Below are 24,014 nucleotides of genomic sequence, written 5' to 3'. Positions count from 1 at the left end.
ACTTCCGCTATCAGTAGCTGTACTTCCGGGTCTTGTGTGGCAGTTGAAAGAGTGGCGGGAGAACTTGCAGGTGAGTATCCCCGGTCGCGGGCCTGCGGATTGGGTAGGGCTTCCCTCCTGAGTACCGCTCTGCGGCGTCTTGGTGGCCAGGGCATTTAGGAGTCTCTGCAGCGGACCGCCAGCCTGAAAGGCGCAGAGCTTATCGGGCAGGGGCCCACTTGTCCCACTCCCCTCATTTGCAGATGTCAGCGGAGCCCCAGCGAAGGGTCAGAGATGAGGCCCCCTCCTTAGTCATTCAATTTACTTTACTCAGCCAGCTGTGTGCCAGATACTGTACTAAGCGCGGTGGATGCATTATTTCATTTAATTCTCACCACCTTATAAAATGGGGCTGTTACCGTCCCTGTTTTACTAAGGAAGAAACTGAGACCGAGGCAGGTTACATGTCTCCTCCTGGGTCATACCTACAGTGTTAGTAAATGTTCAAGGAATGATTAACTTTGCACATGACCCAGCAATTCTACTCCTAGGTATATACACGCAAGGGATTTGAAAACATACCCCACTAAAACTTGTACATCAATGTTCATAGCAGCGTTATTCATAGTAGCCCAAAAAAAAAAAAAAAAAAAAAGGAAACAAATGTCCAAGTGATTAATGGATAAACAAAATGTAGCATATTCATACAATGGAATATTAGTCAGTCATAAAAAGCAGTAAATACTGATACAGGCTACATCATAAATAAACCTTGAAAACATTATGCTAAGTGAAAAAAGCCAGTCATGAAAGGCCACATATTGTGTGATTCTATTTATATGAAATATCCAGAATAGGCAAATGCATAGAGAGATTTATGGTCGCCAGGAGCTGGGGAGAGGGAGGAAATGGACAGTGACTGCTTAATGGGTGCAGGAATTCTTTTTGAGGTGATGAAAATAAATGATGATGGTTGCACAACATTGTGAAAATACTAAACTTCTGAATGTACACTTTTCAAAGGATATTATGATGTGCGAATTATATGTCTTTTTATTTTATTTTTCTTTTGAAGCAGGGTCTCACTCTCACCCAAGCTGGAGTGCAGTGGTACAATCACAGCTCACTGCAGGCTTGACCTCCCAGGCTCAAGCGATACTCCCGCCTCATCTTTCTGAGTGTCTGAGACTATAGATGTGAGCTACCACATCCAGCTAAGTTTTGTATTTTTTTTGTAGAGATGACTTCTTACTATGTTGCCTAGGCTGATCTCCAACTCCTGGACTCAAGTGATCCTTCTGCCTTGGCCTCCTAAAGTGCTGAGATTATAGGCATGAGCTACCATGCCCAGCCTTTATCTCAGTTTTGAAAAACAACAACAACAACAAAAAAAAAAACCAGCTTTTGACCAGGTGTGGTGGTTCACACCTGTAATCTCAGCACTTTGGGAGGTCAAGGCACGCAGATCACCTGAGGTCAGGAGTTTATGACCAGCCTGGCCAACATGGTGAAACTCCGTCCTCACTAAAAATACAAAAATTATCCAGGCGTGGTGGCACATGCCTGTAATCGCAGCTACTCAGAAGACCGAGGCAGGAGAATCACTTGAACCTGGGAGGCAGAGGTTGCAGTGAGTTAAGATTATGCCACTGCACTCCAACCTGGGCAGCAGAGTGAGACTCCCATCTCAAAAAAAAAAAAAAAAAAAAGTGTAACTTTTGACGTCTCCATTTCAAATGTGGACATCAACAAGGGGGTGGAGGTGTTAAATCTTGTTACTAGCCCCCATTACAATTTTGTAATGGTAACTCTACTTTGTTTATAGTCATCTGGAAAGAATTTGAAGAGGATTCCTGTTAGACTACCAGGAGTTAGAGTTCCAGATTGAATGTGTTGGGGCCATGTCATATTTCTCTGTTTCTGTATTACCTATATCTTATATTTTTCTTCATAAAGCTTGGCTATGGACCACAGCTAGTGGACTGAATTGAATACTCCAGTCTGTGTCGTATGTCTCTTTTCCTTTTAGGGAATGATTTGATAGCACATACTGATGGCTCTGAAGAAGTCATCACCCTCACTGGATTCTGGTGACAGTGACTCTGAGGAGTTGCCAACATTTGCCTTTCTGAAGAAGGAACCTTTAACAAAGAGGAGACAGCCTAAAAGGGAAGAGAAGATTGTAGTAGTTGACATCTCAGATTCTGAGGCCTCCTGTCCTCCATCACCAGGCTTGAAAGATTCACCACCTGTCCCAGACACAGCTGAAACTGTCACACAAACACAGTCAGTCAGTTTGCTGTGCAGTGGAAGTGAGGATGAAGAATCTATTCCTCTAGCTCAGAGGCTTATACATAAATTTCTGACCCACAGGCAACTGAGCCCTGAGGACTCTAGCTCCCTAATTAAAAGTGTTTTGGATTATCAAAATAATGAAGGTGTGTCATGTGACTGGAAAAAGCAGCCCTTTTCAAAGATCCCTGAACTTCCCCTCCATGATACTCCAGAGAGGAGTGCATTAGATAACAAGGACCCAATCTTAGATCCATGCCGTCAGCTTCCAGCCTACCAGTCTACCTGCTCTGGCCAGAGCAGCAGCTTGGCAGTAACCAAAACAAATTCTGAAATCCTCCCACCCCAAAAGAAAACCAAGCAGAGTCAGAAGGTCCAGGGAAGAGTCTCACAGGGATGCCAGCAGCAGAGACAAGTAAGGCAGAAGGAAAGCACCCTGAGACAACAGGAAAGACAGAAGGCAGCACCGGTAACCAGGATGAAAGCCCAGAGGCCAGAGGAATGTTTAAAACACATCATTGTGGTGCTGGATCCAGGTTCTCGCATGTGTCTTTGTCCTTTGCTGAGTTGTCTGCTTTCTGGACCATCCACTGACAGTCCCTTTTCCATCTGTTGCAGTGCTTTTACAGATGGAAGGTGGGGGCCAGCTCCTGGGAGCACTGCAGTCCATGGAGTGCCGCTGTGTGATCGAGGCGCAGGCCGTGCCTTGCAGCGTCACTTGGAGGAGAAGGGCTGAGCCATCTGTGGTAGGTGTTTTCTGACATTTCCTCCCCCTCCTCCCCTTAGAGTTATAGGATAAATATGCTTTTATTTTAAATGATACTTATCAGTCAGGGTCCCAGCAGGAAAACAGATGGTACATTCAACTCAGGGTAATTGAAGAAAGATTAAATAAAGGTACTCTTTGCCCAAGGCATGGTCAGGGTACAAGGAAGCTACCAGGGACAGCATGGTACCTCAGGGTAACAACACAACTCAGGGCTTTTCGACCTCAGTATTGTTGGCATTTTAGATTGGAGAACTCGTTGTTTTGGGGCCTGTCCTGTGATGTGCAAAATGTTGAGCAGCATCCCTGGCCACTGGCCACAAATATACCCCTCTCAGTCATGACAGTAACAAATTCTGAAGACATTGTCAGGGGTCGTTTGTGGGGAAAGATCACTCCTGGTTGAAAACCACTGGCACAGCTGTTAATACTCCTATGCCTGAAGGGGTGAGGGGTGGGAGTGGTTAACAGAATCCAGAAGAGAAATGGAGAGAGGGCCACCTTGAGAGAAGCTATGAGCTGCCATAGAGGGGGACAGCAAACCTTAGATGACCCCACTGGGAAGGAGCCAGGGAAAAATACCCTCACTTTCTTCCTTCCTACTAGTCCTCTTCTAGGGTTCCCCGCTGGTGACACCCAGCTGGGAGCCAGAAGACATGTGGGCCCTGTGATTTTTGTAGAGATCACGGAGCAGAGTGGAGCTCATATTTTTGGTAGAGATAGGGTTTTGCCATGTTGCCCAGGCTGTTTTTGAACTCCTGAGCTCATGCCATCCGCCTGCCTCAGCCTCCCAAAGTGCTGGGATTACAGGTGTAAGCCACTGTGCCTGGTGCTAAGATTCTTTTTTATCTCACCAGAAGCATCTTGTATAAAAAAAGAAAAGATTTATTTTTTCCTCTCTTTGATTTCTTTTTTTGGATCTGATAACTTTCTCAGTAACATAGGACAGTTACCCACACTTTTTACTCTGGGGGTATTAGCAAGCCTTTATATTCATAGAGCAGCTTACCCTCCCAAGGCACTCCCACATTCTCTTGTGTTACCGTCAGTCATCCTATAAGGTAGGACTTCTCCCCACATCACAGGTGGGGAAACTGGAGCTCAGAAAAGTTAAATGCCTTGTTGAGGACCACAGTGGGAATGAGAACCCAGAGCTCCTCCCACCTACACTTTTATGTAGTATGGGTCTTGCTTTTGCTTATAGGAACCCAATCAGGAAATTTTCTATAAAAGTCCTGCTCCCCAGTTACTCTATTATACTGTACTGCTGGAGTATTGTTGGCCTTGAAGCAGTCTTGACTTTGATTATGCCCTACCTGTGATAAAGAGGAATTGCTCTCACAGACTGATGTTTCTCTTATGATTCTTGTCTTTGTCACTAAAAAAAAAAGCTATGTGATTGTAAGGGGCACTCAGCTCATAGCATCCACCTTCAAAGCCAGAGTCATTTACTTGTACTAAATCCTTTGGAAGAGTTTCCCTTCCCTCCATCCCCCTATTCAAAATGTACAGAACAATTGGCAGTTACTTCCCAGCCCCTTTCAACTTGCTATGTCCCTTTTTTATTCGCTGTCTCTGAGATGCAGGGCACCAGGACTGAACAATTGAGGGCTGGGAGGGACTGCATCGTTTCTTGCCACGGTGACTTCATTCCAGAAGAAAGGGATAATGCACAGGGGTGGGAGTTAGTTCATTCACCTGGAAGCCCTGGGCCACTCTCACAGGTGCTCAGTACCTGCTGACCTCCCTCCCTGTGCTGTGCTCCTGGGGCAGGACGGAGAGGACTGGGTGGAGGAGCCAATAGTCCTGGTGTTGCTCCGGGAAGAGGCATTTGTGTCCATGATCTACAATGGAAAGCAGGTGGGCAGAGCCAGAGGGTGGGAGGACATGGAACAGAGGGCCAACTCTTAGTAGGAAGCAAGAATTAATGCAGTTTCTGCCCCTTCATGCAGGGAAGCCTGGACAGCACTAGGAAAGAGAAGGAAACATTTTGGGGCTTTGTAACTGATATCACAGCAAGGACAGCAGGGAAAACTCTGTCACTGGTGATTGTGGATCAAGAGAAATGCTTCAGGTTTGGATTTGCCCTGATGATTTCATGTTCAAAGGGGCAGCTCTTGGGCCAAGTGGGGTGAGTTTATTCATCACAGATTCTGCAGGGTAGCCCATATCTAACAAGCCCAGCAGGATGCTCTGGGCTAGTCTTCTTGCACATCTGCCTGAGCTCAGCCTGGAGCTGCTGTCCTTCTTTGATTTCCTCCCCTGCACCAGTGCTCAGAATCCTCTGAGAAAAGGGAAACAGGGAACAAATAAACAGATGAAGGAGAAGCAGCAGAGACAACCAGAGGCCAGCACAGCGTCCATGGTATCCAGGGTAGACGTGGAAGAGGTAAGAACATTCTGTTGCCTGAATCGGGCTGGGTACTCACTGGTCACCTAAGGAGATTTGCTACCGATAGAGAATAAAATGCCTGCTGCATACTGCTTTCTGCCCTGGCACTGAGTAGGAGAGAAGGTGCCGAATAGGGAGCCAAAGGGCTGGGGTATAGCTTCAGTGGATAGTGACTTACAGCTAGTCCCTCCATCCTTCCAGTCCATTGTTGCTTTTGGGTTTCTAGGCATTGGTGGATCTGCAGCTACACACGGAAGCCCAGGCTCAAATTGTGCAGAGCTGGAAAGAGCTGGCTGACTTCACATGTGCATTCACAAAGGCTGTGGCTGAGACGCCCTTCAAGTGAGAACCCCCAGCAAGTCCAACCTCCATTTGGGGCCTTGTCCTTTACCATGGCTCTTGCAGTCAAAGCAAATGTCCCTTTCTCCTCATCTCTGCAGTTAGCCCATTATCTCTCAAGCGTGAGGCAGGAGGAGCTGACCTCATGCTGGGGATTCTTGGGAAGAATCCTCAAGCCCAGCCCCTTTTCAGATATTCTCCTTTCACTTATGTGTAAGCGTTCTCTTCTGCAGGTTGGTATCATTGGCCAGGTTACCATAGGCCAAGTAACCAGGATTAATTACAGGTCAGATCACAATGTTATAAGCACTAGGAAAGCAAAGTTTTAGCCGACTTAGTTCAAGGAGTGTTCATTGTCAGAATTTAAAATGAGTAAATGACCTCAGAGACAATCCCATCCAAGCCCCTTATTTTATACTTGAGGGAAGTGAGGCCTGAAGAGATTGACTTGTCTGAGCTCCTAGCAGTTAGAAGAACCAGAAATAGACTCCTGATTGCCAAATATTAAAAGAATCTGGTACCTCTTCTACTAAAATGGACTAGATGTAGTTTTTAAAGGAAATCAGCAACTGGCACTGTACCTGGGAACAAAGTGAGCAAATGTCAAAGGCACAAATAGGCCAGTTGTAAGATGGCGCCCACCTCTTCCAAGGTGTTTTTCAGTTCCTACTTGAGGGAACAGGTGTAGGAGAGTAATGAGCAACTTACAGCTCTCCAACTGTGGTGTTGCAGGAAGCTCCGAGATGAAACTACCTTCTCCTTCTGTGTGGAGAGTGACTGGGCTGGAGGGGTGAAGGTGGACCGTGCTGGCAGGGGACTCTCACTGGTTTGGAGGAGACAGATTCAGCAGCTGAACCGAGTCAGCCTGGAAATGGCCAGCGCAATTGTGGATGCCTATCCCTCCCCGCAGCTTCTGGTACAGGTATGCTGCTCCAGGGCTCTGGGGTCACTGCCCGTTGCTGGTGGGCTCCGTGGATCCCCAGATTTCCTTGGACAATTGTTGAGGGCCCATGAAGGCCTCACAGGTCAGCAGCACAGGTCTGCTAAGATCAGAGTTGTTAACACTGACTCAGGGAGGTAGAACAGGTTCTCATGCCCCAAGCCAAGTGTAGCACCCTCCATGCTCATGGAGAAGGGATCACCATGGACGGTACCATATTAAGAGGCCATCTACCACTTCCAGGCTTATCGACAGTGTTTTTCGGAGCAAGAACGCCAGAATCTGCTTGCAGACATACAGGTGCGCCGTGGAGAAGGTGTGACATCCACCTCTCGCCGTGTTGGACCAGAGCTATCCAGGCGTATCTACCTTCAGATGACTGCTTTACAGCCAGATCTGTCTTTAGATAGTGTTGACTGATTCTAGCCTTCAGGGATGAGGATGAAAAGCTGGAGACTGCCACCTCCCCAGCCTCAGAGCCTGACTGCAGTGAAGAGACTGGTAGCACCTGGAGCACAAGCCTAGGTGAGGCCCAGTCTCTCCTGGGTCTTATTATTTGTGAAAGTCTCTCTGCCCATCAGCTAGGGCAGAGACTGAAATACTGCCACCTACCTTCGGCATTTAATGTTCCTCTCCTGGCAAAAATTAACTGCCACAGACAAGCCACCCCCACTCCTACCCAGCCAGCCCTCAAAACACAAAGGAACAAAGACAGTCCACTCAGACACGTATTTAATAACGGTAGAAATCCAAAAGAATTAGCATCAAATCTCGAAGTCGTGAGTGAAGCTGCGGATTGGCTTGACTGGGCTCAGCCACTGAGCTGCCTCAACCGGCCAAGGAACAGGATATGACTATGCGGACTTCTATGTTGTCTTAATCTCATTGTATGTATTACGTATTTAGTTTCAATAAAGCATTTGTACCAATGGCTCTGGAGCTCGAAGGAAGACTAAAGGAATGTGTAGTGATTCTGAGTATGGTGTAGACCTACGCAGCAGAGTTTTGGGGGAGAAGATTAACAAAGTCCTTTCTTCCAGTACCAGGACGGTCATGAGTGGCAGTCCCATCCAAAGAGGTCACTAGGGCCAGAAGGCTGGACCCTACCCTCTCTGTCTCTGAACTATGACGGCTTCTTGCTCCCTCCAAGGGAGGCAAGGAGCTTTCAACTGGGAGTTTTCAGTGAATGAGCACCATGACACAGTCATTGCTGATCCCTCCATCTAGCTGTTGTGAAAAGATGAAGCAAAGGAGGCAAGAAAATGCTTAATCTAGCAGACAAGAGAATGGACAGTGCAATCCTTGTTTGTGCTAGTCACTGGGTGCTGCACCACGCTTCAGCTCCATGATGCTACTTGTTTCCCTTCATTTCCTCTGTTTCCATTTATTCCCTTCATTTATGGTCTAGAATCAAACAGTTCTAAACCTCAGTGTCTTATGAAGCTGACACTTCAGAACCCGCGAAAGCAGGGTGCCTTTGAGGTATTTAGTCCCACCAAGTACAACTAGAGCTGTCATAGACAGTGTAGGTGTGCAGAGAGCCACCTCCTTGCTTACTGGCAATTAGGGAGTTAATGCTCTAAAATTGAAGCAAGGAGCCTGGACTGTTGCCATTTTATGGAAGCCACATAAGTTGGGCAGGACTCCACAGGAGCTGCCCAAGACCTGATGATGGCAAGAGATTTCTATGTCTGAGTCATGAAATCTGTCTACTAGTAAAGATGCTATGCTCCGCCTGAGAAATAATTCGGGTGTGAGTTCTAGTCTCTCAGGACACTACAAAGGAGGGAAAATGATGTAAAGAAAGAATGTCAGAGTAGGAATCCAGTTTTGCCTCAAACTAGCTAGGAGACTAGGCAAGTCATGGAAGGCCTCAGTTTCGCTGCCTGTGTGTTATATTGGACTGGATGGCCATGAAGTCCCTTTCAGAGATTTTGTATGGCTGCTAAAATGCTTATGAGGTCCTAAAGAAAACAGGAACACCCCTCCCCACCGTTTAGACTGGATTTACTGAGTGTGGTGTTCTAGTCCCCAAAAACTTCTGATCTGCCCTGATTGCCCAGGGAGGAATGAAAGGGTTTGTGACATACAAAAGTATAAATGTAGTGACAGCTGACCATTTAGTAGTAACAAGCCTTGCCTTTACACAGCTTTGTACAACAACTAGAAAAGGCTATGTTTTCTCTCTCCCCACCCCCAAGCCTACTCCTTTAGGCATGCAGGTAACTGCCCCCCCCCCCACTACCTCCATTTCTCCTCATTCCACCAGGGAACCCTGACTAAGGAATGAAGTCCTACAAAGAGGAGGTCTCATGTACCAATCTGCAGCCATTTGATGATGGCAGGTAGGTCTGATGCTAAAAAGAAGTTGTGTCCAGCAGAACCCAATTCCATAGGAATCCAAGCTCCAAGGTTGGGAGGCAGCAGGTGCTGGGGACAAGCTCACTGCTGAGAGTCGGTCTGGAGGACCCACTGGAGGATCTCATGGCGGCGTAGACCCTGGACCGCATTGTCATAGATGGTGTTCACACTGGTGCAGAGGGGCTGCTGCTGCAGCTCTGTCACCCGACAAGCAACTAGCCCTCCCGCCACACAAAATAGCAACAGCAGCAGCAGCAGCTTCAGCACAGCCCAGGAACGAGTGTGCTTCCGGGGTGGTGGCTTGCGGGGACGGGAGCCGGACTTAGATTCTGGAGGAACAGTCACAGTAGACGAAACAAGTTCAGTCAGTTAGACCCGCTCTATGCCAATCTCTGCTAGTCTCCTCCATGCAGATCTACCTACACCCCTTTCTCAAGCAAAAACTCCCCAGGCCCTGAAGAGAAAAAATGTCTCCAGAGACCGAAACAGAAACACCTTTTCCTTTGGCTCTCAAGGGGGTACATCTGAAACTGGGACTCATTCTGCATGTTTCATGTCGCTCACAGCCCCCAGGGTCCTAAGTCCTTGGTAACACGGTGATCCATGACCCTTGGGATCACAGAGGGAGGGGCTTATCAGGAGGCATCCAGCACTGACAGAGTACTGTCCACTTGAGGAAACAGGGTCAGGATTTGTCATGATTATGATATAATGTGTATATAAAAAGAAAGCCCAAAGGTAATACACCATATTGTAAGCAGTGATGACTGCTAGGCATGGAGGAGTACAGGTGATTGCCGTTTTCTGATATATGTATCTATACAGATATCTTTTCTAAATTCTTTGCAATGAACATATATTACATTTTTAATTAGAAAAAAATTGGTTTTGAGATTTTTAAACAAAATTTTAAAAAACTCAACTGAACATCCACAATGCCAGGAACTGCATGATCCTGTTTCCTCATTTAATCCTTATTACTACCCTGTAAGTAGGTATGATCTTCATTTTCAACAAGGAAATTAAAAACCAGTTAGATCAGGAGGATGGAGGCCTGTGGCCGGCCCTGTCCTGATCCTGACAAGGGTGAGCAGGGGCAGGGCCACAGGCCTCCGCTCTCTGTGCAGAGCTCCTTCCCTCACCTGCCTCTCCCTTAGGGGTCCCTTTTCACCCACAGGGCATCCGATCCTCCACAGCACATGGAGCCACGTGACTAATGAAATTCAACTACACATATTCATGTAAAACACAAATATGTGTTTTCTGTACAATGTGGCTCCCTGAATTCAGGCCAAATGATTCCTTCAGTGTTCAAGCAGAGGGGGGTCTCACTTGCCCAGGCTGGTCTTGAATGGTCCTCCTGCTTCAGCCTCCCAAGTAGCTAGAACCACAGCTGTGTGCCACTACACTTGGCTAATTTTAAAAAAACTTAGGTAGAGACAGGGTCTCTCTATGTTGCCCAGGCTGGTCTTGAACTCTTGGGCGCAAGTGATCTCTTCCCACCTTAGCCTCCCAAAACACTGGGATTAAAGGCCTGAGCCACGGAACCTGGCTGTGAGGGACTTTTAAGATTAAACTTGACCATTTGTGATCTTTGCATATCTCAATGGTTTTAGAATCTCACCTCTACAAAAAGTAAGGCTCTATTCCAGGAATGCTCCAAGACACATCTGACCAAAACAGAAGTATGTGGGCACTAGGGAAACAAACCAGCTGGACACTAGCTCCCTAGAGGAGAGTCCTCCATTCCCTGTAACCAAACCCTCCCATCTACTTCCAGGCTTTAGTGTGATTTATCTGACTAAGGTGTGCAGGGCTGCTCACTCAGTCATCTATGCCCAGAAACATGAGTGTCTCCACTGCACCCCTGCTGGAACCTTACGACAGACAGCAAACTTACTTGGGGCCTGATTTGCTTCCTTCTTAGGTTTCTTCTCCTGCTCCCGCTTAGCTGCTTTGAGGGCGTCGTACTCCTTTCTCCGGCGCTCCTTCTCTTCTGCCTTCTCCCGCTTCCGCAGTTCCCGCTCCTGGGCTTCCTTAGCTCGCTGCTTGGCCTCGCGCTTCTTCTCTGCCTCTATAACAAACACACCAACACTTGACTTCTCTCCCACAAACACTCCAGCAGTTTGCTTTCCCAAGTGATTAAAAGTATAGATTCTGCCACCTTTACCCTGGTGCCATGGATCACATAAGAAATAGTCAAAGGCAACAGCCATCTTTCTGTTCCTGGAAGTAGCCCTCCCTAAAAGAAGCTGTTCTCAGGGTTTGCTGAATGATTCTGTTTACAAGGTTCCTATCCTCAAGCAGCAGAGAAATTAGGGTAAAATAACAAGGAGGACCTAAGCAAGGCATGGAGGTTAAGTGGTGCTCCTCTAGAATTAGGTACTAACTCAGAACTCAGATACCAACTGATAGCCTTCTAGAACTCAGCTATGAAGAGAAAAAAACATGGCAGTTTTCTATAGGACTTCTATCTTCCCAAGCTTCAGAAATAAATGTGGCATGGGGGGACAGTGAGAAGAGAAAATGAACACTCAAGTTTAGGGTTAGAAACAACGAGGCCGGGAGCAGTAGCTCATGCCTATAACCCTAGCACTTTGGGAGGTGAAGTTGGGAGTATCACTTGAGGCCAGTAGTTCCAGACTAGCCTGGGCAACATGGCAAGACAATCTCTACAAAAAATGAGAAAATTAGCCAGGTGTGCTGGAACATGCCTGTAGTCCCAGCTACCTGGGAGGCTGAGGTGGGAGGACTGATTGAACTCAGGAGGTGGAAGGTGCAATGAATGGTAATTGTGCCATTGCACTCCAGCCTGGGTGACAGAGTGAGACTGCCTCAGAAAATAGAAAAGAAAAAAAAAAAGTAACAATGGCAACGTTGTTCTAAAAAAGTGAGTCTACTTTCTTACTACTGCACAGACTGGTTTGTTTTGCTGTGTTTTTTTAATGCTAGTCAACTGAAGGAGTGGGAATGGAGAAGGAAGAAGAAAATCTCTAACTGGTTGTGATCAATTAGTTGTAAACACCACTGCACTCGGACCAGCCTGCACTTGACTGTTCTTAAAAAACAAATAAGCCTAACAGTTTGTCAGAGTAGCCTCTAGACCTGAACTCATGAATCTGAGAACTGAACACAGGTACACATTCAGATTTACTCAGCAGTTCAAGCATGTTTACAAACTTCCAAATTACAACCTCCAAATCATTGGGTTCTAAAAATGCATTTCCAAATTAGTTATTTGGAAGTCTGAAGCACATTTTTCTAAAGCCAGAATGCCACAAATGATGGTTAAATGTCCTTTTAGGGCTTAATAGCCTATCTGAGCCATAATGTTGCTGAATAGCAGTACTGTAAGACTGTAGCTTTCCACTGCTTCTCCATGTAGAAACAAGCTCCGAGTTCCAGCTGGGCACCAGGAATGCCAAGAACCACACCACCCAGCCTCTAGGGAACATGGGCCACTGGGAGGTGAAGGCAGCAGGGGTCAGAGGAAGCACAGCCATGTCTTGCCACAGTGGCCATGCCACATAAGGGATCTGGGCATCGTGACCTCAGGGACTGCCTGTAATCAGTACTGTACACATCCCTTCTTGAACCACAGTAGTCCTCCAGTGAGGGGCTCAGAAATCAGCCAGCCTGTCAATAGAAAACCTACTATGTGCCAGGAGTTATTCTAAGTGCTTGAGATGCAGAGTGGAGAATACAGGTCACGTTCCAGTGTCTCTCTCATTTACTCTCTAGAGGAGACACACAAACAAGTGAACGTAAAGATGACAGTGATCTGTGCCATAAAGAAACTAGCAGAGGGGCACCTGCATCCAGCTACAGGAGGCTGAGGCAGGACAATGGCTTAAACACAGGAGGTAGAGATAGCAGTGACCTGAGACTGCACCACCACACTCCAGCTTGGGCGACAGAGTGAGACTCCATCTCAAACAATAATAATAATTAAAAAAAAGAAAGAAAGAAACTAGCAGAGGGTATGAGAGTGACAGGTAGGAAGGTTACTCTAGTCCGGTGGTCTAAAAGCATTATGGTTAACCTAAGGCAACGCTTGAGCAGACATGTGGGGTCATGAGGCCAGCAGGTAGGGACTAAGGGAAAAGGACACGCAGCAAAGCCCAAGTGAGACCGCAGCTGGTGTATTCAAACTGAAGCTGACGGCGCAGACTCACTGGTGTGTGCAAGGCTGGCGGAGAGCAGGCAAACAAGCTGGGGCCAAGGTGGGTTTTACTGGCCTTGTCAATGAGTATAATTTTATTCTAAGTTCAGTGGGATGCCACTTGTTTTAAGAAAGTAGCAGCATAATTATTTATGTTTTTAAAAAGTCTCCCAGACTGTTGTGAAGACAATGAGTTTAAGGAGACCGCACCGTCATGGAGACATGTTGGAAGGTGCTGTGGCGGTCCCAGAATGGTGGCTGGTTAGAGATGACACTGGAGGTGGACAAACAGTCCCATATGGGACTTGCTGACAGACTGGATATGGGAATTACAGAAAAAAAGGAGTCTTAACATCTTTTCCTACTTCAGGCTTGAATAACTACAGGAAAAGTGATCTCCTACTACAGGCAACACTGGGAGGGACTGAAGCGCAATCAGGAATCTGCTTTAGCCACATTTCACATGAATGCCTATCAGCCCTCCAAGCAGAGATGAAATATAAGCAGCTGACTGCCCTAAAGCTCAGCAGGGAAGCCAGGACTGGAAAGAGATTCATCATATAAAGACGATACCATCTACCACAATACTGTCCCCCCACCACCCACCAACTGTTCTTCATGACTCTTCTACTGGATTCCAGCTCCGGAAGCATGAGAATCCACTGGCTGGGATGAGGACCTGGAAGGTACCTGCAAGAGGGACAGCCACTTACCACGTTCTACTTCTAGCCGCCGCTGCCTCTCCCGCTCCTGATCCGCCTGCACAGCCTTCATGTGCTGTAACACCTGCAAAGGGAAAGGAGGAAAGTAGTACTTTTCGGTCACATTTGCACAGGGAAGTTTCAAAAAATAGACTATTTTCAAGCTCCCAGATTATCTTGGCAGCAATGTAGTTAGGCTGGTCGTGGTAGCTCATGGCTGTTACTCCAGCACTTTGGGAGGCTAAGGTGGGAGGACTGCTTGAGCCCAGGAATTCAAGACCAGCCTGGGCAATATAATGAAACCCTATCTCTACAGAAAAATATAAAAAATTTGCCAGGCGCAGTGGCACATGCCTGTAGCCTCAGCTACTTAGGAGGCTGAGGAGGGAGGATCACTTGAACCCAGAAGATCAAGGCTGCAGTGAGCTGTGGTCACGTCACAGCACTCCAGCGTGGGTGAAGAATGAGACCCGGTCTCAAAACAACCACCGCCACCAAACTATTTTAGTTAATTCTATCTTTGTATCCTAAAATTGCTGTGCCCACCTTAGTCGGAGAAGAGTGATATGAGCCCAGGTCATTAACTGTCAGAAAAAGGGAAACACAATGCCAACTCGAATCTGTAAGAAGTTCTGCCGTTTACACTCAGTCTCACATGCATGATTCCACGTAATCCTCAGCAACAACGTGGGGTCAGCATTTCCTCCAACACGCTTTCCTGACTGCCCCCACCAAATCCCCCTCCACCTACTCCTTTGGAATTCAACACAGGACACTGTAACCACTTGCTACCTATCTGTCTTGGTCATAAGATGGCAGAGTCCTTAATGGCAGGAACCGCTGTCTGGTCTGTAGGTATCCCACAGGAGAGTGGCTAGCACAGAGTTTAGCTAATCGCAGGCATTTAACACATACATGATGAATGGCTGATTGGATTCCCATTTCAAAAGGAAGAAAACCAAGACTCATATGGTGATTTGTCCACTGCACATGGCCAGAAAGCAGCACAACTAAGACCTGAGCACAGTCCCCTGCATTCCTAGGGCAGAGCTTGTTCCATGCACTCTCACTGCATGCAGAGGAAAGGTCCAAGAGAGAGAGGCCTACACACAGCACACTTGTACTCAGCACTCTGAGCTCCCCAGATCCGCATCAACTTGTTCACGGATGACCTCTGACCATACAACCACAAAGATTCTCACTATGGTGGGTGGAGGAGGTTAAGGACCTTTTTTATCTTTTTTTGAAGCTGGGATTCTTTGGCTATAGGGGACAGAGTATAAGCTTGGGGTCCAATGCAATCCTGACTACCCTTTATTGTATAACCTCGGCAAATGACTTAACCTTTCTGAGCCGATGTTCTGCTCTGGAAAACAGAGTTAAGATATACTTCTAGCGAGTGCTGTGGAGAATAAATCACATGTACTGGCTGCCTTGTATAATCCCTGGCACTGTATGTGCTCAATAAGTACTGCTGCTTATTTTCTTTACCACACAGTAAGAAAAAAGAAGAAAACCTAAACTATTAGCAAAAGGGCCTTGTTTCACTACTGCACTTAATAATTACATCTGAGGCCAGGCGTGGTGGCTCACGCCTATAATCCCAGCACTTTGGGAGGCTGAGGCGGGTGGATCACAGGGTCAAAAGATCGAGACCATCCTGGTCAACAAGGTGAAACCCCATCTCTACTAAAAATACAAAAATTAGCTGGGCATGGTGGTGCGCGCCTGTAGTCCCAGCTACTCGGGAAGCCGAGGCAGGAGAATTGCTTGAACCCAGAAGGCGGAGGTTGCGGTGAGCCGAGATCGTGCCATTGCACTCCAGTCTGGGTAACAAGAACAAAACTCTGTCTCAAAGAATAATAATAATAATAATTACATCTGAATATGCATGCCCGTGAGACAGACATGTATATTCAAATGTAATTCTTAATTCTAGGAAACTCCAGACAGGCATACCCCTGAGACAAGCACATACCCATCATAAGAAGTATTTAGGAGCAAACCCAGCTAAAGGATCTTTCAAGAGCCTGGTTTGGGCCAGGCACAGTAGCTCATGCCTGTAATCCCAGCACTTTGGGAGGCCGAGGGGGGCGGATCACTAGTTCAAGACTAGCCTGGCCAATATGGTGAAACCCCATCTTTACTAAAAAAAATACAAAAATTAGCTGGGCATGGTGGTGTGCACCTATAATGCCAGCTACTCAGGAGGCTGAGGCAGGAGAATCTCTTGAACCTGGGAGGTGGAGGTTGCAGTGAGCCGAGATTATGCCAATGCACTCCAGCCTAGGCAATAGAGAGAGACTCTGTCTCAAAGAAAAAAAAAAAGAAAGAAATCAGGTCTGGAACGAGTGTTAGGGCTCAGGGCACTCAGGAAGTGGGGAAGTCAAGGGTCCTGTTGCCATGATGCAAGGAGAGTGTGAAAAGTGAGAATCTTAGGGTGTTGGCTGAGGAAGAGGAGTAAGGTGAGTGGATCACCTGATGTCAGGAGTTTGAGACCAGCCTGACCAACATGGTGAAACCCTGTCTCTACTAAAAGTGCAAAAATTAGCCAGGCCTGGTGGCACACCCCTGCAATCCCCACTACTCGGAAAGCTGAGGTGGGAGAATTGCTTGAACCCAGGAGGCAGAAGTTGCAGTGGGCTGAGATGGCACCATGCTCTCCAGCTTGGGCGGCAGAGTGAGACCCCATCTCAAAAAAAAGAAAAGAAAAGTTAATTATCTGAAAATACAGGCAATGCAGAAATGGGGCAGAGTCTCCTAGTCTAGTCTGTGAGCTCCCGGAGGGTAAATTTTTGTCTAGCTAACCTGAGCTCACAGCATACAGTAAGCACTCAATGAATACACTGAACAAATCATTTTTAAAAGGTGCTTTAATATGTACCAAGCTGATTAAGACTAACCCATATACCCACCAGGGTTTAAGTCGTACCTGGTCAGTGCTGATAAGACCTAAACTAATTCCTGCAGAGAAGTGACCTGATTCTGACTGACCCAGGCCATTTCCCTACAAAGCCTAAAGGTGTGCTGCAGCTCTGGGACAGCAGTGCCAGGGACCATGGCTTTAGTTGCCACATCCACTGCGTTGCCTGGAGCTTTGTGTGAATGACATATGCAAATACAGAAGGCCTTTGTACTTGATAAAAATGATTTTTATATGTCAAAAACTGTAGAATATCATCAATTTCCTATGATTCCACATATTATCTACTGAATGCATGGATGGATGAAAGGTGTGTATATGCCGAGGGTTTCTTGTGTCAGAGAAATGAAAGTAATGCCAACTCCTTGGGGCTCTGAGGATTGTGACATGGTGCATGGAAAGCATCCAGGACAAGGGAAGAGTCATCAATGGTAGCTACTGTTGGCCTTCAGGGCGGACATCACTCCTACAACATCCAGCTTTCTTTCTTTTTCTTTTCTTTTTTTTTTTTGAGATGGAGTGTTGCTCTGTCACTTAGGCTGTAGTGCAACGGCGCAGTCTCGGCTAACTACAACCTGCACCTCCTGGGTTCAAGCGATTCTCCTGCCTCAGTCTCCCAAGTAGCTAGGATTACAGGTGCCCCCCAGCATGCCCAGCTAATTTTTGTACTTGTAGTAGAGACAGGGTTTCACCATGGTGGCCAGGCTAGTCTCGAACTCCTGACCTCGTGTTCAGCCCTCCTTGGCCTCCCAGTGTTAGGATTACAGGCGTGAGTCACTGTGCCCACCCAGCACCCAGCTTTCAAAAGGGGATTTCATTGCTCACTTACACTGTTCTCATCTAAGGGAAAACTCTTGCCTTAGCTATTTGATTGTGTTAACTTTGTGCTTGATTTCTTGTAGCAAGAGATGATACAGATGATGAGATTACATAGGAAGCCCTGAACTAATGATAAGAAGTATCATACTCTCTACTTGAAACAGTAGAGACTCATCATTCACACACGTAACTTACATTAATTCTAATATTTAAAGTTAAGTCTTTTTTGTTCAATATGCACCTTAAATATAGCCAAGTCATTCATCTGGTGCTCAGCTGACACAGCAACAATCTGTTCCAAAGCTGGAGGGGAAAACATGTCTATAGCTGGAGTTATTAATAAATGGGTATAATGGTGTTTTTAATAGGCAGGGTCTGGCACCTTCAAGGTTAGTGGCCACAGACAATGGCTGCTTTGCATGCTGCCTTCAGCTCCTCACTCCTATGTCAGACGACTCAACTGGAACCCATACCAGGTCTGCCTAGAATGTGTCTGCTTACAGATATAAACTTCCAGCTGTAACACCTTTATTATCACTTTCATGATCCACATTCCTGACTCTGCCTCAGAAAGGCCACAGCCCCTTACCCTCTGGTACTGTTAAAACAACTGTCCTGAGTACAATGATGTGGTAAAAAAATTAAACAAACAAACAAAACAACTGTCCGCACAGTGTCATGTTGCAGCATGCAAGGTCCTGGCTTCTTGAGAGAGGAAGTACTACAGTAGAGCAGAAGGCAATCTTGTTCTGCTACTTGTAAAGTAAATGCAGGCTGTGCGCGGCTCATGCCTGTAATCCCAGCACTTTGGAAGGCCAAGGCAGACGGATCATTTGAGGTTGGGAGTTCGAGACCAGCCTGGCCAACATGGTGAAATCCCGTCTCTACTAAAAACCACAAAAATTAGCTGGACATGGTAGCAGGCGTCTGTAATCCCAGTTACTGGGGAGGCTGAAGCAGGAGAATTGCTTGAACCCAGGAGCCAGAGATTGCAGTGAGCTGAGATTGTGCCACTGTACTCCAACCGGGCACCAGAACAACACTGTCTCAAAACAAATAAAAAATTAAAGTAAACGCAGAAACAAAGGTCTCTGCTTGACAGAATCATAGTGGACCTATTTTACTGGGACCTGAGTGCTTAACTCCACACAAAGCTCCAGGTGCCCTAGGAGGGAAAAACAGGCAGAGAAGTCCCAGGGGAGAGTGTGAGGAGCCCCCAGGAGCTTTGTGCTCACCTTGTTTGCACACTGCTTACACTGCTTCTCATCCAAGCAGTCACCTGCCACCTTGGCCAGGACAGGATCCAGGGGGTTATCCTTCAGGTCCAGCCACTTCAGGTTCTAGAGAGATGGGCAAGGGACAAAGAGGCTCGTTAAGCCCAAGTTCACACACACAGTCCCTCAGGGTGGAACAAAATGAGCAGGAAGAATGCCCCTCTGTGTTCCACCTATAGGAAGAGCCATCTGAGGCGGGACCAGCAAAGGGGTATTTCTGTCAGCCTTTCTCAGGGTCGTGCACCAGAGTCCCTGAGTTCTCAGCCACACCTGGCCACGAAACACTGGTTCATGAACTGTTACCTTGAGCCGAGCAAAGCTGACAGGCAAGGTGACCAGCCTGTTGTTGAGGAGATCCAGGTGCTGGAGGTTGACCAGGCGGCCGAAGTCTGCTGGCAGCTGCTGCAGCTTGTTCTTACTCAGGTCTAGCTTCACCAGGTGTGTGAGTCCACAGAAATCCGACTAGGATCCCGAGAGAGAACATCTAAGCTAAGCTTGTCCAACACGTGGGCCATGACAGCTTTGAATGTGGCCCAACACAAATTTATAACCTTTCTTAAAACATTATGCTTTTTTTTTCTTTTTTCAGCTCATCAGTGTATTTTATGTGTAGCCCAAGACAATGCTTCTTCTTCCCATGTAGCCCAGGGAAGCCACAACGTTGGACACCCTCATGCAAGCTTTGGGCTCACACGCTTTGGTCTAACAGTCTGGAAACCTTCAAGTCAGAGGTATCCCTGAAAAAATCCTGATTCTACTGTTAGTAGCTGTTCTTCCTCAAATGAAAATAGGAGAGAACACCCGCCACTCCTGGGGCTAATTGCCAAGAAGAGTATGGAAAGAGGTTTAGCAGAAAGTAGGCACAAAACACTACTCCTTCATCCTATCCCTTCATCCTCAGTTCTTGCTCCAGCCCACCCTCCATACTGCTCCTGGAGTGGTGTGGGACCCCTTCTGTCCTTCCACAGCACCCTATGCTCAGCTTTCAAAGGATCTGTCCATTTTCTTAAAAAGATTAGGTACTCCTGGAGTACTCAGTCTGATTCTTGTTATCTGCAGCGCCTAACACAGTACTTAACATAGGTGCTCAATGGACATTCTGTGACTAACTGAACTGGCTGGGGCCCATCCTACCCATGTCTTGGCTCTTTCTCAGCACAGGTCAAAACATCCCCCTGACATTAAACCTTTGCTAAGCACCCATTTGAAACTGATGGTACAACCTCAGCTAATGAGGCACTATTCATGCTCTCTAGGAACCTGGAAATGCCAGTGGATCTGCAATGCAGGGTGAAATGCAAGTGGTCAGTACAGACAACAGAACAGACTCAGACTGCAAAGTGCACTTGGCTGAATGACCATCTGGCAAAGTATACAGAAGTGGGGCTGCAAGGAATTGCCACGCTGCTTTTATTTTTATTTTTTTTAGAGGTGGGGTCTTGCTATGTTGTCCACACTGGTCTCAAACTCCTGGGCTAAGTGATTCTCCCACCTCAGCCTCCGGAGTTGCTGAGGTTATAGACATGAACCACAGCTCCCAACATATTCTTTCATTCAACACAAAATACTTCCTGGAATTATGGGGATCTTCCACTGGAAGAAGTGGGATCTCGACGTTTTTGATTGTTAGAAACAGTTTTTGATGAGCTGTGGGAAGACACTATAGAAAATGTGCAAGGCCTAGTACTATACTGAGAGGTGAATGGACTAATGATCCAATGAAGGCATTGCCAACTTCTGAACTTGATCACTGAGGCAGAGCCAGGGCCAAATAGAAAGTTACCCTGGAGTACAGCAAGGAGTGGCACGGCCAGAGTAATGGGTGGAAGAGGCAACAACGGCACACTGAGGCCTGACCGTGCAGGAGCAGTGCTATAGAGGAGAGGCTGAGGGGCTGAATGAATCCACTGTCTACAGGTGAAGCAAAAGGAGAACTAGCAGACACTGTGCAAGATGAATCAAAAGGATTTGCTCATCAATTGAATGTGCTGGCCAGACTGAGCAAATCTCAAGTAATTCAAGTCCTCTGGGAGAATAATGATAAGGTAGTCCTATAAGATCACATTTTTTCTTGCTCCCCATCAAAAGACGCACAAGGAAGCTGTTCACAGCTTTCTCCCTGGAATGCAGAGCAAGTTACAAAACGGTCTCTAGCATCCTCTATGCAGTAGGGAGGTAAACTATTTTTTGGAGGAATAAAATAATGTAGAAAACAAATGAGCCCAGTAAGTTACTCAGCATCCTGTTGACTTTAGTTTTCTGTGGCCTGACTTTACCACTGTTCTGAAGAGTGAGGCCTCCACCTCAATTCCATTCCCACTGAGACTAACCACCCCACTTCACTGTGCCTCCCCTATTCACTAAGATTTAGCTATAGCCTGCCGGCAGACCTATCCTGAAATTATGCCTGATGACACCCTCACACCCCCCATCCACCACCAAAATAGGAAGGAGATGCATCCAAGATACCAGAAGGAGTCATGGCTGCTTGCCAATCTTACCGGTAGAGTCGTCAGTTTATTACAAGACAGATCCAGGATGGTGGCCTTTGGAAGGGCAGCCTAGGAAAAAGAGAATGAGAAAAACCTATCAGACCAACACCTGGAACGATTCAGTGATATCTGTTAATGAAGCAATTTCCAGAGAAGGTTCCCACAATTAGGAAAGGCCTTCTTAAAATGGCAGTAAAGAATAATGTTCCTGGGAATAAGAAAATAAATGAGCCAGTCAACTCTGAGCTAAGGAAGAATACAAAGAGAAGGGACATGGCTGTAGAACACCTAAGAAAGGAAACCTCAGGCCAGGCACAGGGACTCACACCTGTAGTTTCATAGTCTCAGCTATTCAGAAAGCTGAGACAGGAGGATCGTTTGAGCCCAGGAGTTTGAGGCCAGCCTGGGCAACATACTGAGACCCTGTCTCAAAAAAAAAAAAAAAAAAGAAAGAAAGGAAAGCAAAATTAGGTTCTTAGACATTATTCCCAGCATTTTAAAAGTGAATATACCACGTGTCCCTCTTATTAGGTTTCAGGGCAGGGAATGTGTCTGATAAAGCTTCTCAATTTCCATATTACCCAGTTCAGGGCCTTCCCCAGAGCAGGTGGTCAATACCCATAATGTTCCCTGAATCATGATTGACCGAGTAAGTAGTGGAGTGAATGATGGAGTTAAAAAAACAAGGCCCTCATAGCCCATCTCTATTTTCCCATGGTGTCCAGGCTGGACAGGCTCAGCAAAACTTTCTCCCTGAGGTTAACGCTGCGCTGTGCAGATGTCTGGAGTAGATGGTTTCAGAGAGCAGGCCTAGGGCAGGGTGAAATAAGGCTAGGCATCTTCCTGGGTTAGAAAAGGAGGCAAATATTCAGTTAAGGGTCCTCTGGCAACCTGCACTTTCTGTCACAAAGTCCTAAAGTCAAGTGTGACCACCTACAAAAGTTTTGAATACTACAGTGGGAAAAACAACACACTAACAGCTACAAGTATCAGTATTTGCTATCTTCCAAGCATTTTTCATTATAATGGTATTTAACCTCGAAATAAGCATGAAATAGAAACTATTATCACCATTGCATAAATGAGGAGATCTAGGTATAAAGGCTAACTGGCTTGCCAAGGGCATTTAGCTATTAAGCAATGGAGCTGGGAGGGGCTGGGAACCCGGTTCTAACCACCATAATACCAGTCCACGGTGGAAGAAAGACTGGGCCCAGCGCCCAAGGCAAATGTAATTCATCAACGGCAGAAAGCAAAGTGTGGGTCACCCAAAGAGGCTAGCAGGGCATTGGCGGGAGTAGGAAAAGCAGGGATGTGGGAACTAGCTCCACGTTGACAAAACTAGATGCCTAATCTCCCTGCGGCCTTAAGCCTCAGTTTACAGGGGAAAGATGTGGGAGGGGAGCAACGGGGACTCCTGCCAGTTTCAGTGGAATTGGGATGACACTTTACCAGCCAAGGAGGGAGAGTTCACTTTCTTCGAGGTAGGCAGCCTCAGGACTCGGGCAGCCAGCTGGAATTGCCAGCTTCCTAGAAAAGCCAGGTTCTGGGCCACACCCAGGTCTACCAGGAGGCCTACTCTCTCAGAACAAGTCACTCATTCATTCTCGAATATATCCAGTAACTGCTCCGTGGGCTTCTACTCTGGGTCGGGCATGAGTTGGGCGCTGTAAAAGCCCCCAAAAGGTGACAGATTCGCTTCTTGGCCTGTAAAAAGCCTAGGTCCAGAGAAGCAGATCTTCCCTATCTTCTGGAACTGCGCCAAAGCGACACGTGTACATCCTGGGAAGAACCTTGGGGACTTAGCCTCCCAGGGGACTTAGTCCCGCCACCCCGCTTCTTTTTAAAGAAGAGGAAACTGATGCTTGGGGAAAGTAGGCGGCCCACGCTGGGGCCAGCGCCCGGCGAAGGTGGGTGCCTAGGCCTAGCGGGACGATACTAACCAATTCCTTCACCGGGACTTCATTCAGGTCGCTGAGGCTCAGGTCCAGTTCGTTACCGTCCAGCTTGTCGCGGAGGTTCCCGCCCTTGCTACCGGCCTTGGTCATGGTGATGCCGGCTGAGCGGGCCCCGACTCCGGGGTTCCGACTGGCGGGGGAAAGGAGCTGAAATGCCGCTTGTCAGTTCAGCGGGCCCCCACCCAAACGACAACGCCTGAGCCCTCCGTCGCCGCCGGTGCTAGACCGCCTCCGCCTGTCCACCCGCAGACCGCACTCCGAGAACCGCGCCTGGCTCCCACCGGTGCCGCGACGACGACCACTTCCGTGTCCACGTCACCTTCCGCGACCACTGAGATGGGCTGGGCCAGAGCGCCCCGAGCCTGTGCGGGAACGTCCCCTGGTGTCCAGGGTGGTGCACTGCACGTCGCCGCCGCCGGAGGGGTGGGGTTGGAGGCTGTGTGCTCAGTTCCCCGGTGACCCGCGGGCGTCATCGCTGGCAGCGCCAGACGCAAAAGGGCACTGACTAGGTGCCAGAAGACTGAGTTGGCATCCAAAACTGATCTCATCAGATCACCCCAGCCCCCTGATTAGGAGCAGAAGCTAGATGTCCTCTAAAATTGCTCCCTGTCCTCTA

At 47.4% G+C, this 24,014-nt stretch overlaps 2 protein-coding genes across 2 annotated transcripts; one reads left to right on the top strand and one right to left on the bottom strand.

Annotated features, from left to right (window-relative positions):
- The first annotated feature begins 27 nt into the window (after positions 1–27).
- On the top strand, positions 28–7,654 carry EME1 (essential meiotic structure-specific endonuclease 1). Its single transcript, XM_002748430.7, has 9 exons — positions 28–70; positions 2,009–2,807; positions 2,890–3,017; positions 4,811–4,897; positions 4,990–5,111; positions 5,309–5,426; positions 5,656–5,771; positions 6,501–6,690; positions 6,952–7,654. Exons 2-9 carry the CDS (start codon positions 2,033–2,035, stop codon positions 7,126–7,128), a joined length of 1,713 nt encoding a protein of 570 aa, XP_002748476.1. The 5' UTR covers positions 28–70; positions 2,009–2,032; the 3' UTR covers positions 7,129–7,654.
- LRRC59 (leucine rich repeat containing 59) lies at positions 7,424–23,731 on the bottom strand. Its single transcript, XM_002748428.7, has 7 exons — positions 23,384–23,731; positions 21,450–21,509; positions 19,252–19,410; positions 18,910–19,014; positions 13,945–14,017; positions 10,970–11,143; positions 7,424–9,398 (listed from the first exon to the last, which is right to left on the bottom strand). The coding sequence occupies exons 1-7, from the start codon at positions 23,486–23,488 to the stop codon at positions 9,151–9,153; spliced, it is 924 nt and encodes a 307-aa protein (XP_002748474.1). The 5' UTR covers positions 23,489–23,731; the 3' UTR covers positions 7,424–9,150.
- Positions 23,732–24,014: the final 283 nt, after the last annotated feature.

Source organism: Callithrix jacchus, chromosome 5 (assembly GCF_049354715.1).
Source record: "Callithrix jacchus isolate 240 chromosome 5, calJac240_pri, whole genome shotgun sequence".
Lineage (NCBI taxonomy): Eukaryota > Metazoa > Chordata > Mammalia > Primates > Cebidae > Callithrix > Callithrix jacchus.
Note: the sequence above shows the minus strand (reverse complement) of the source record. Positions and strands in the feature narration are given on the sequence as shown.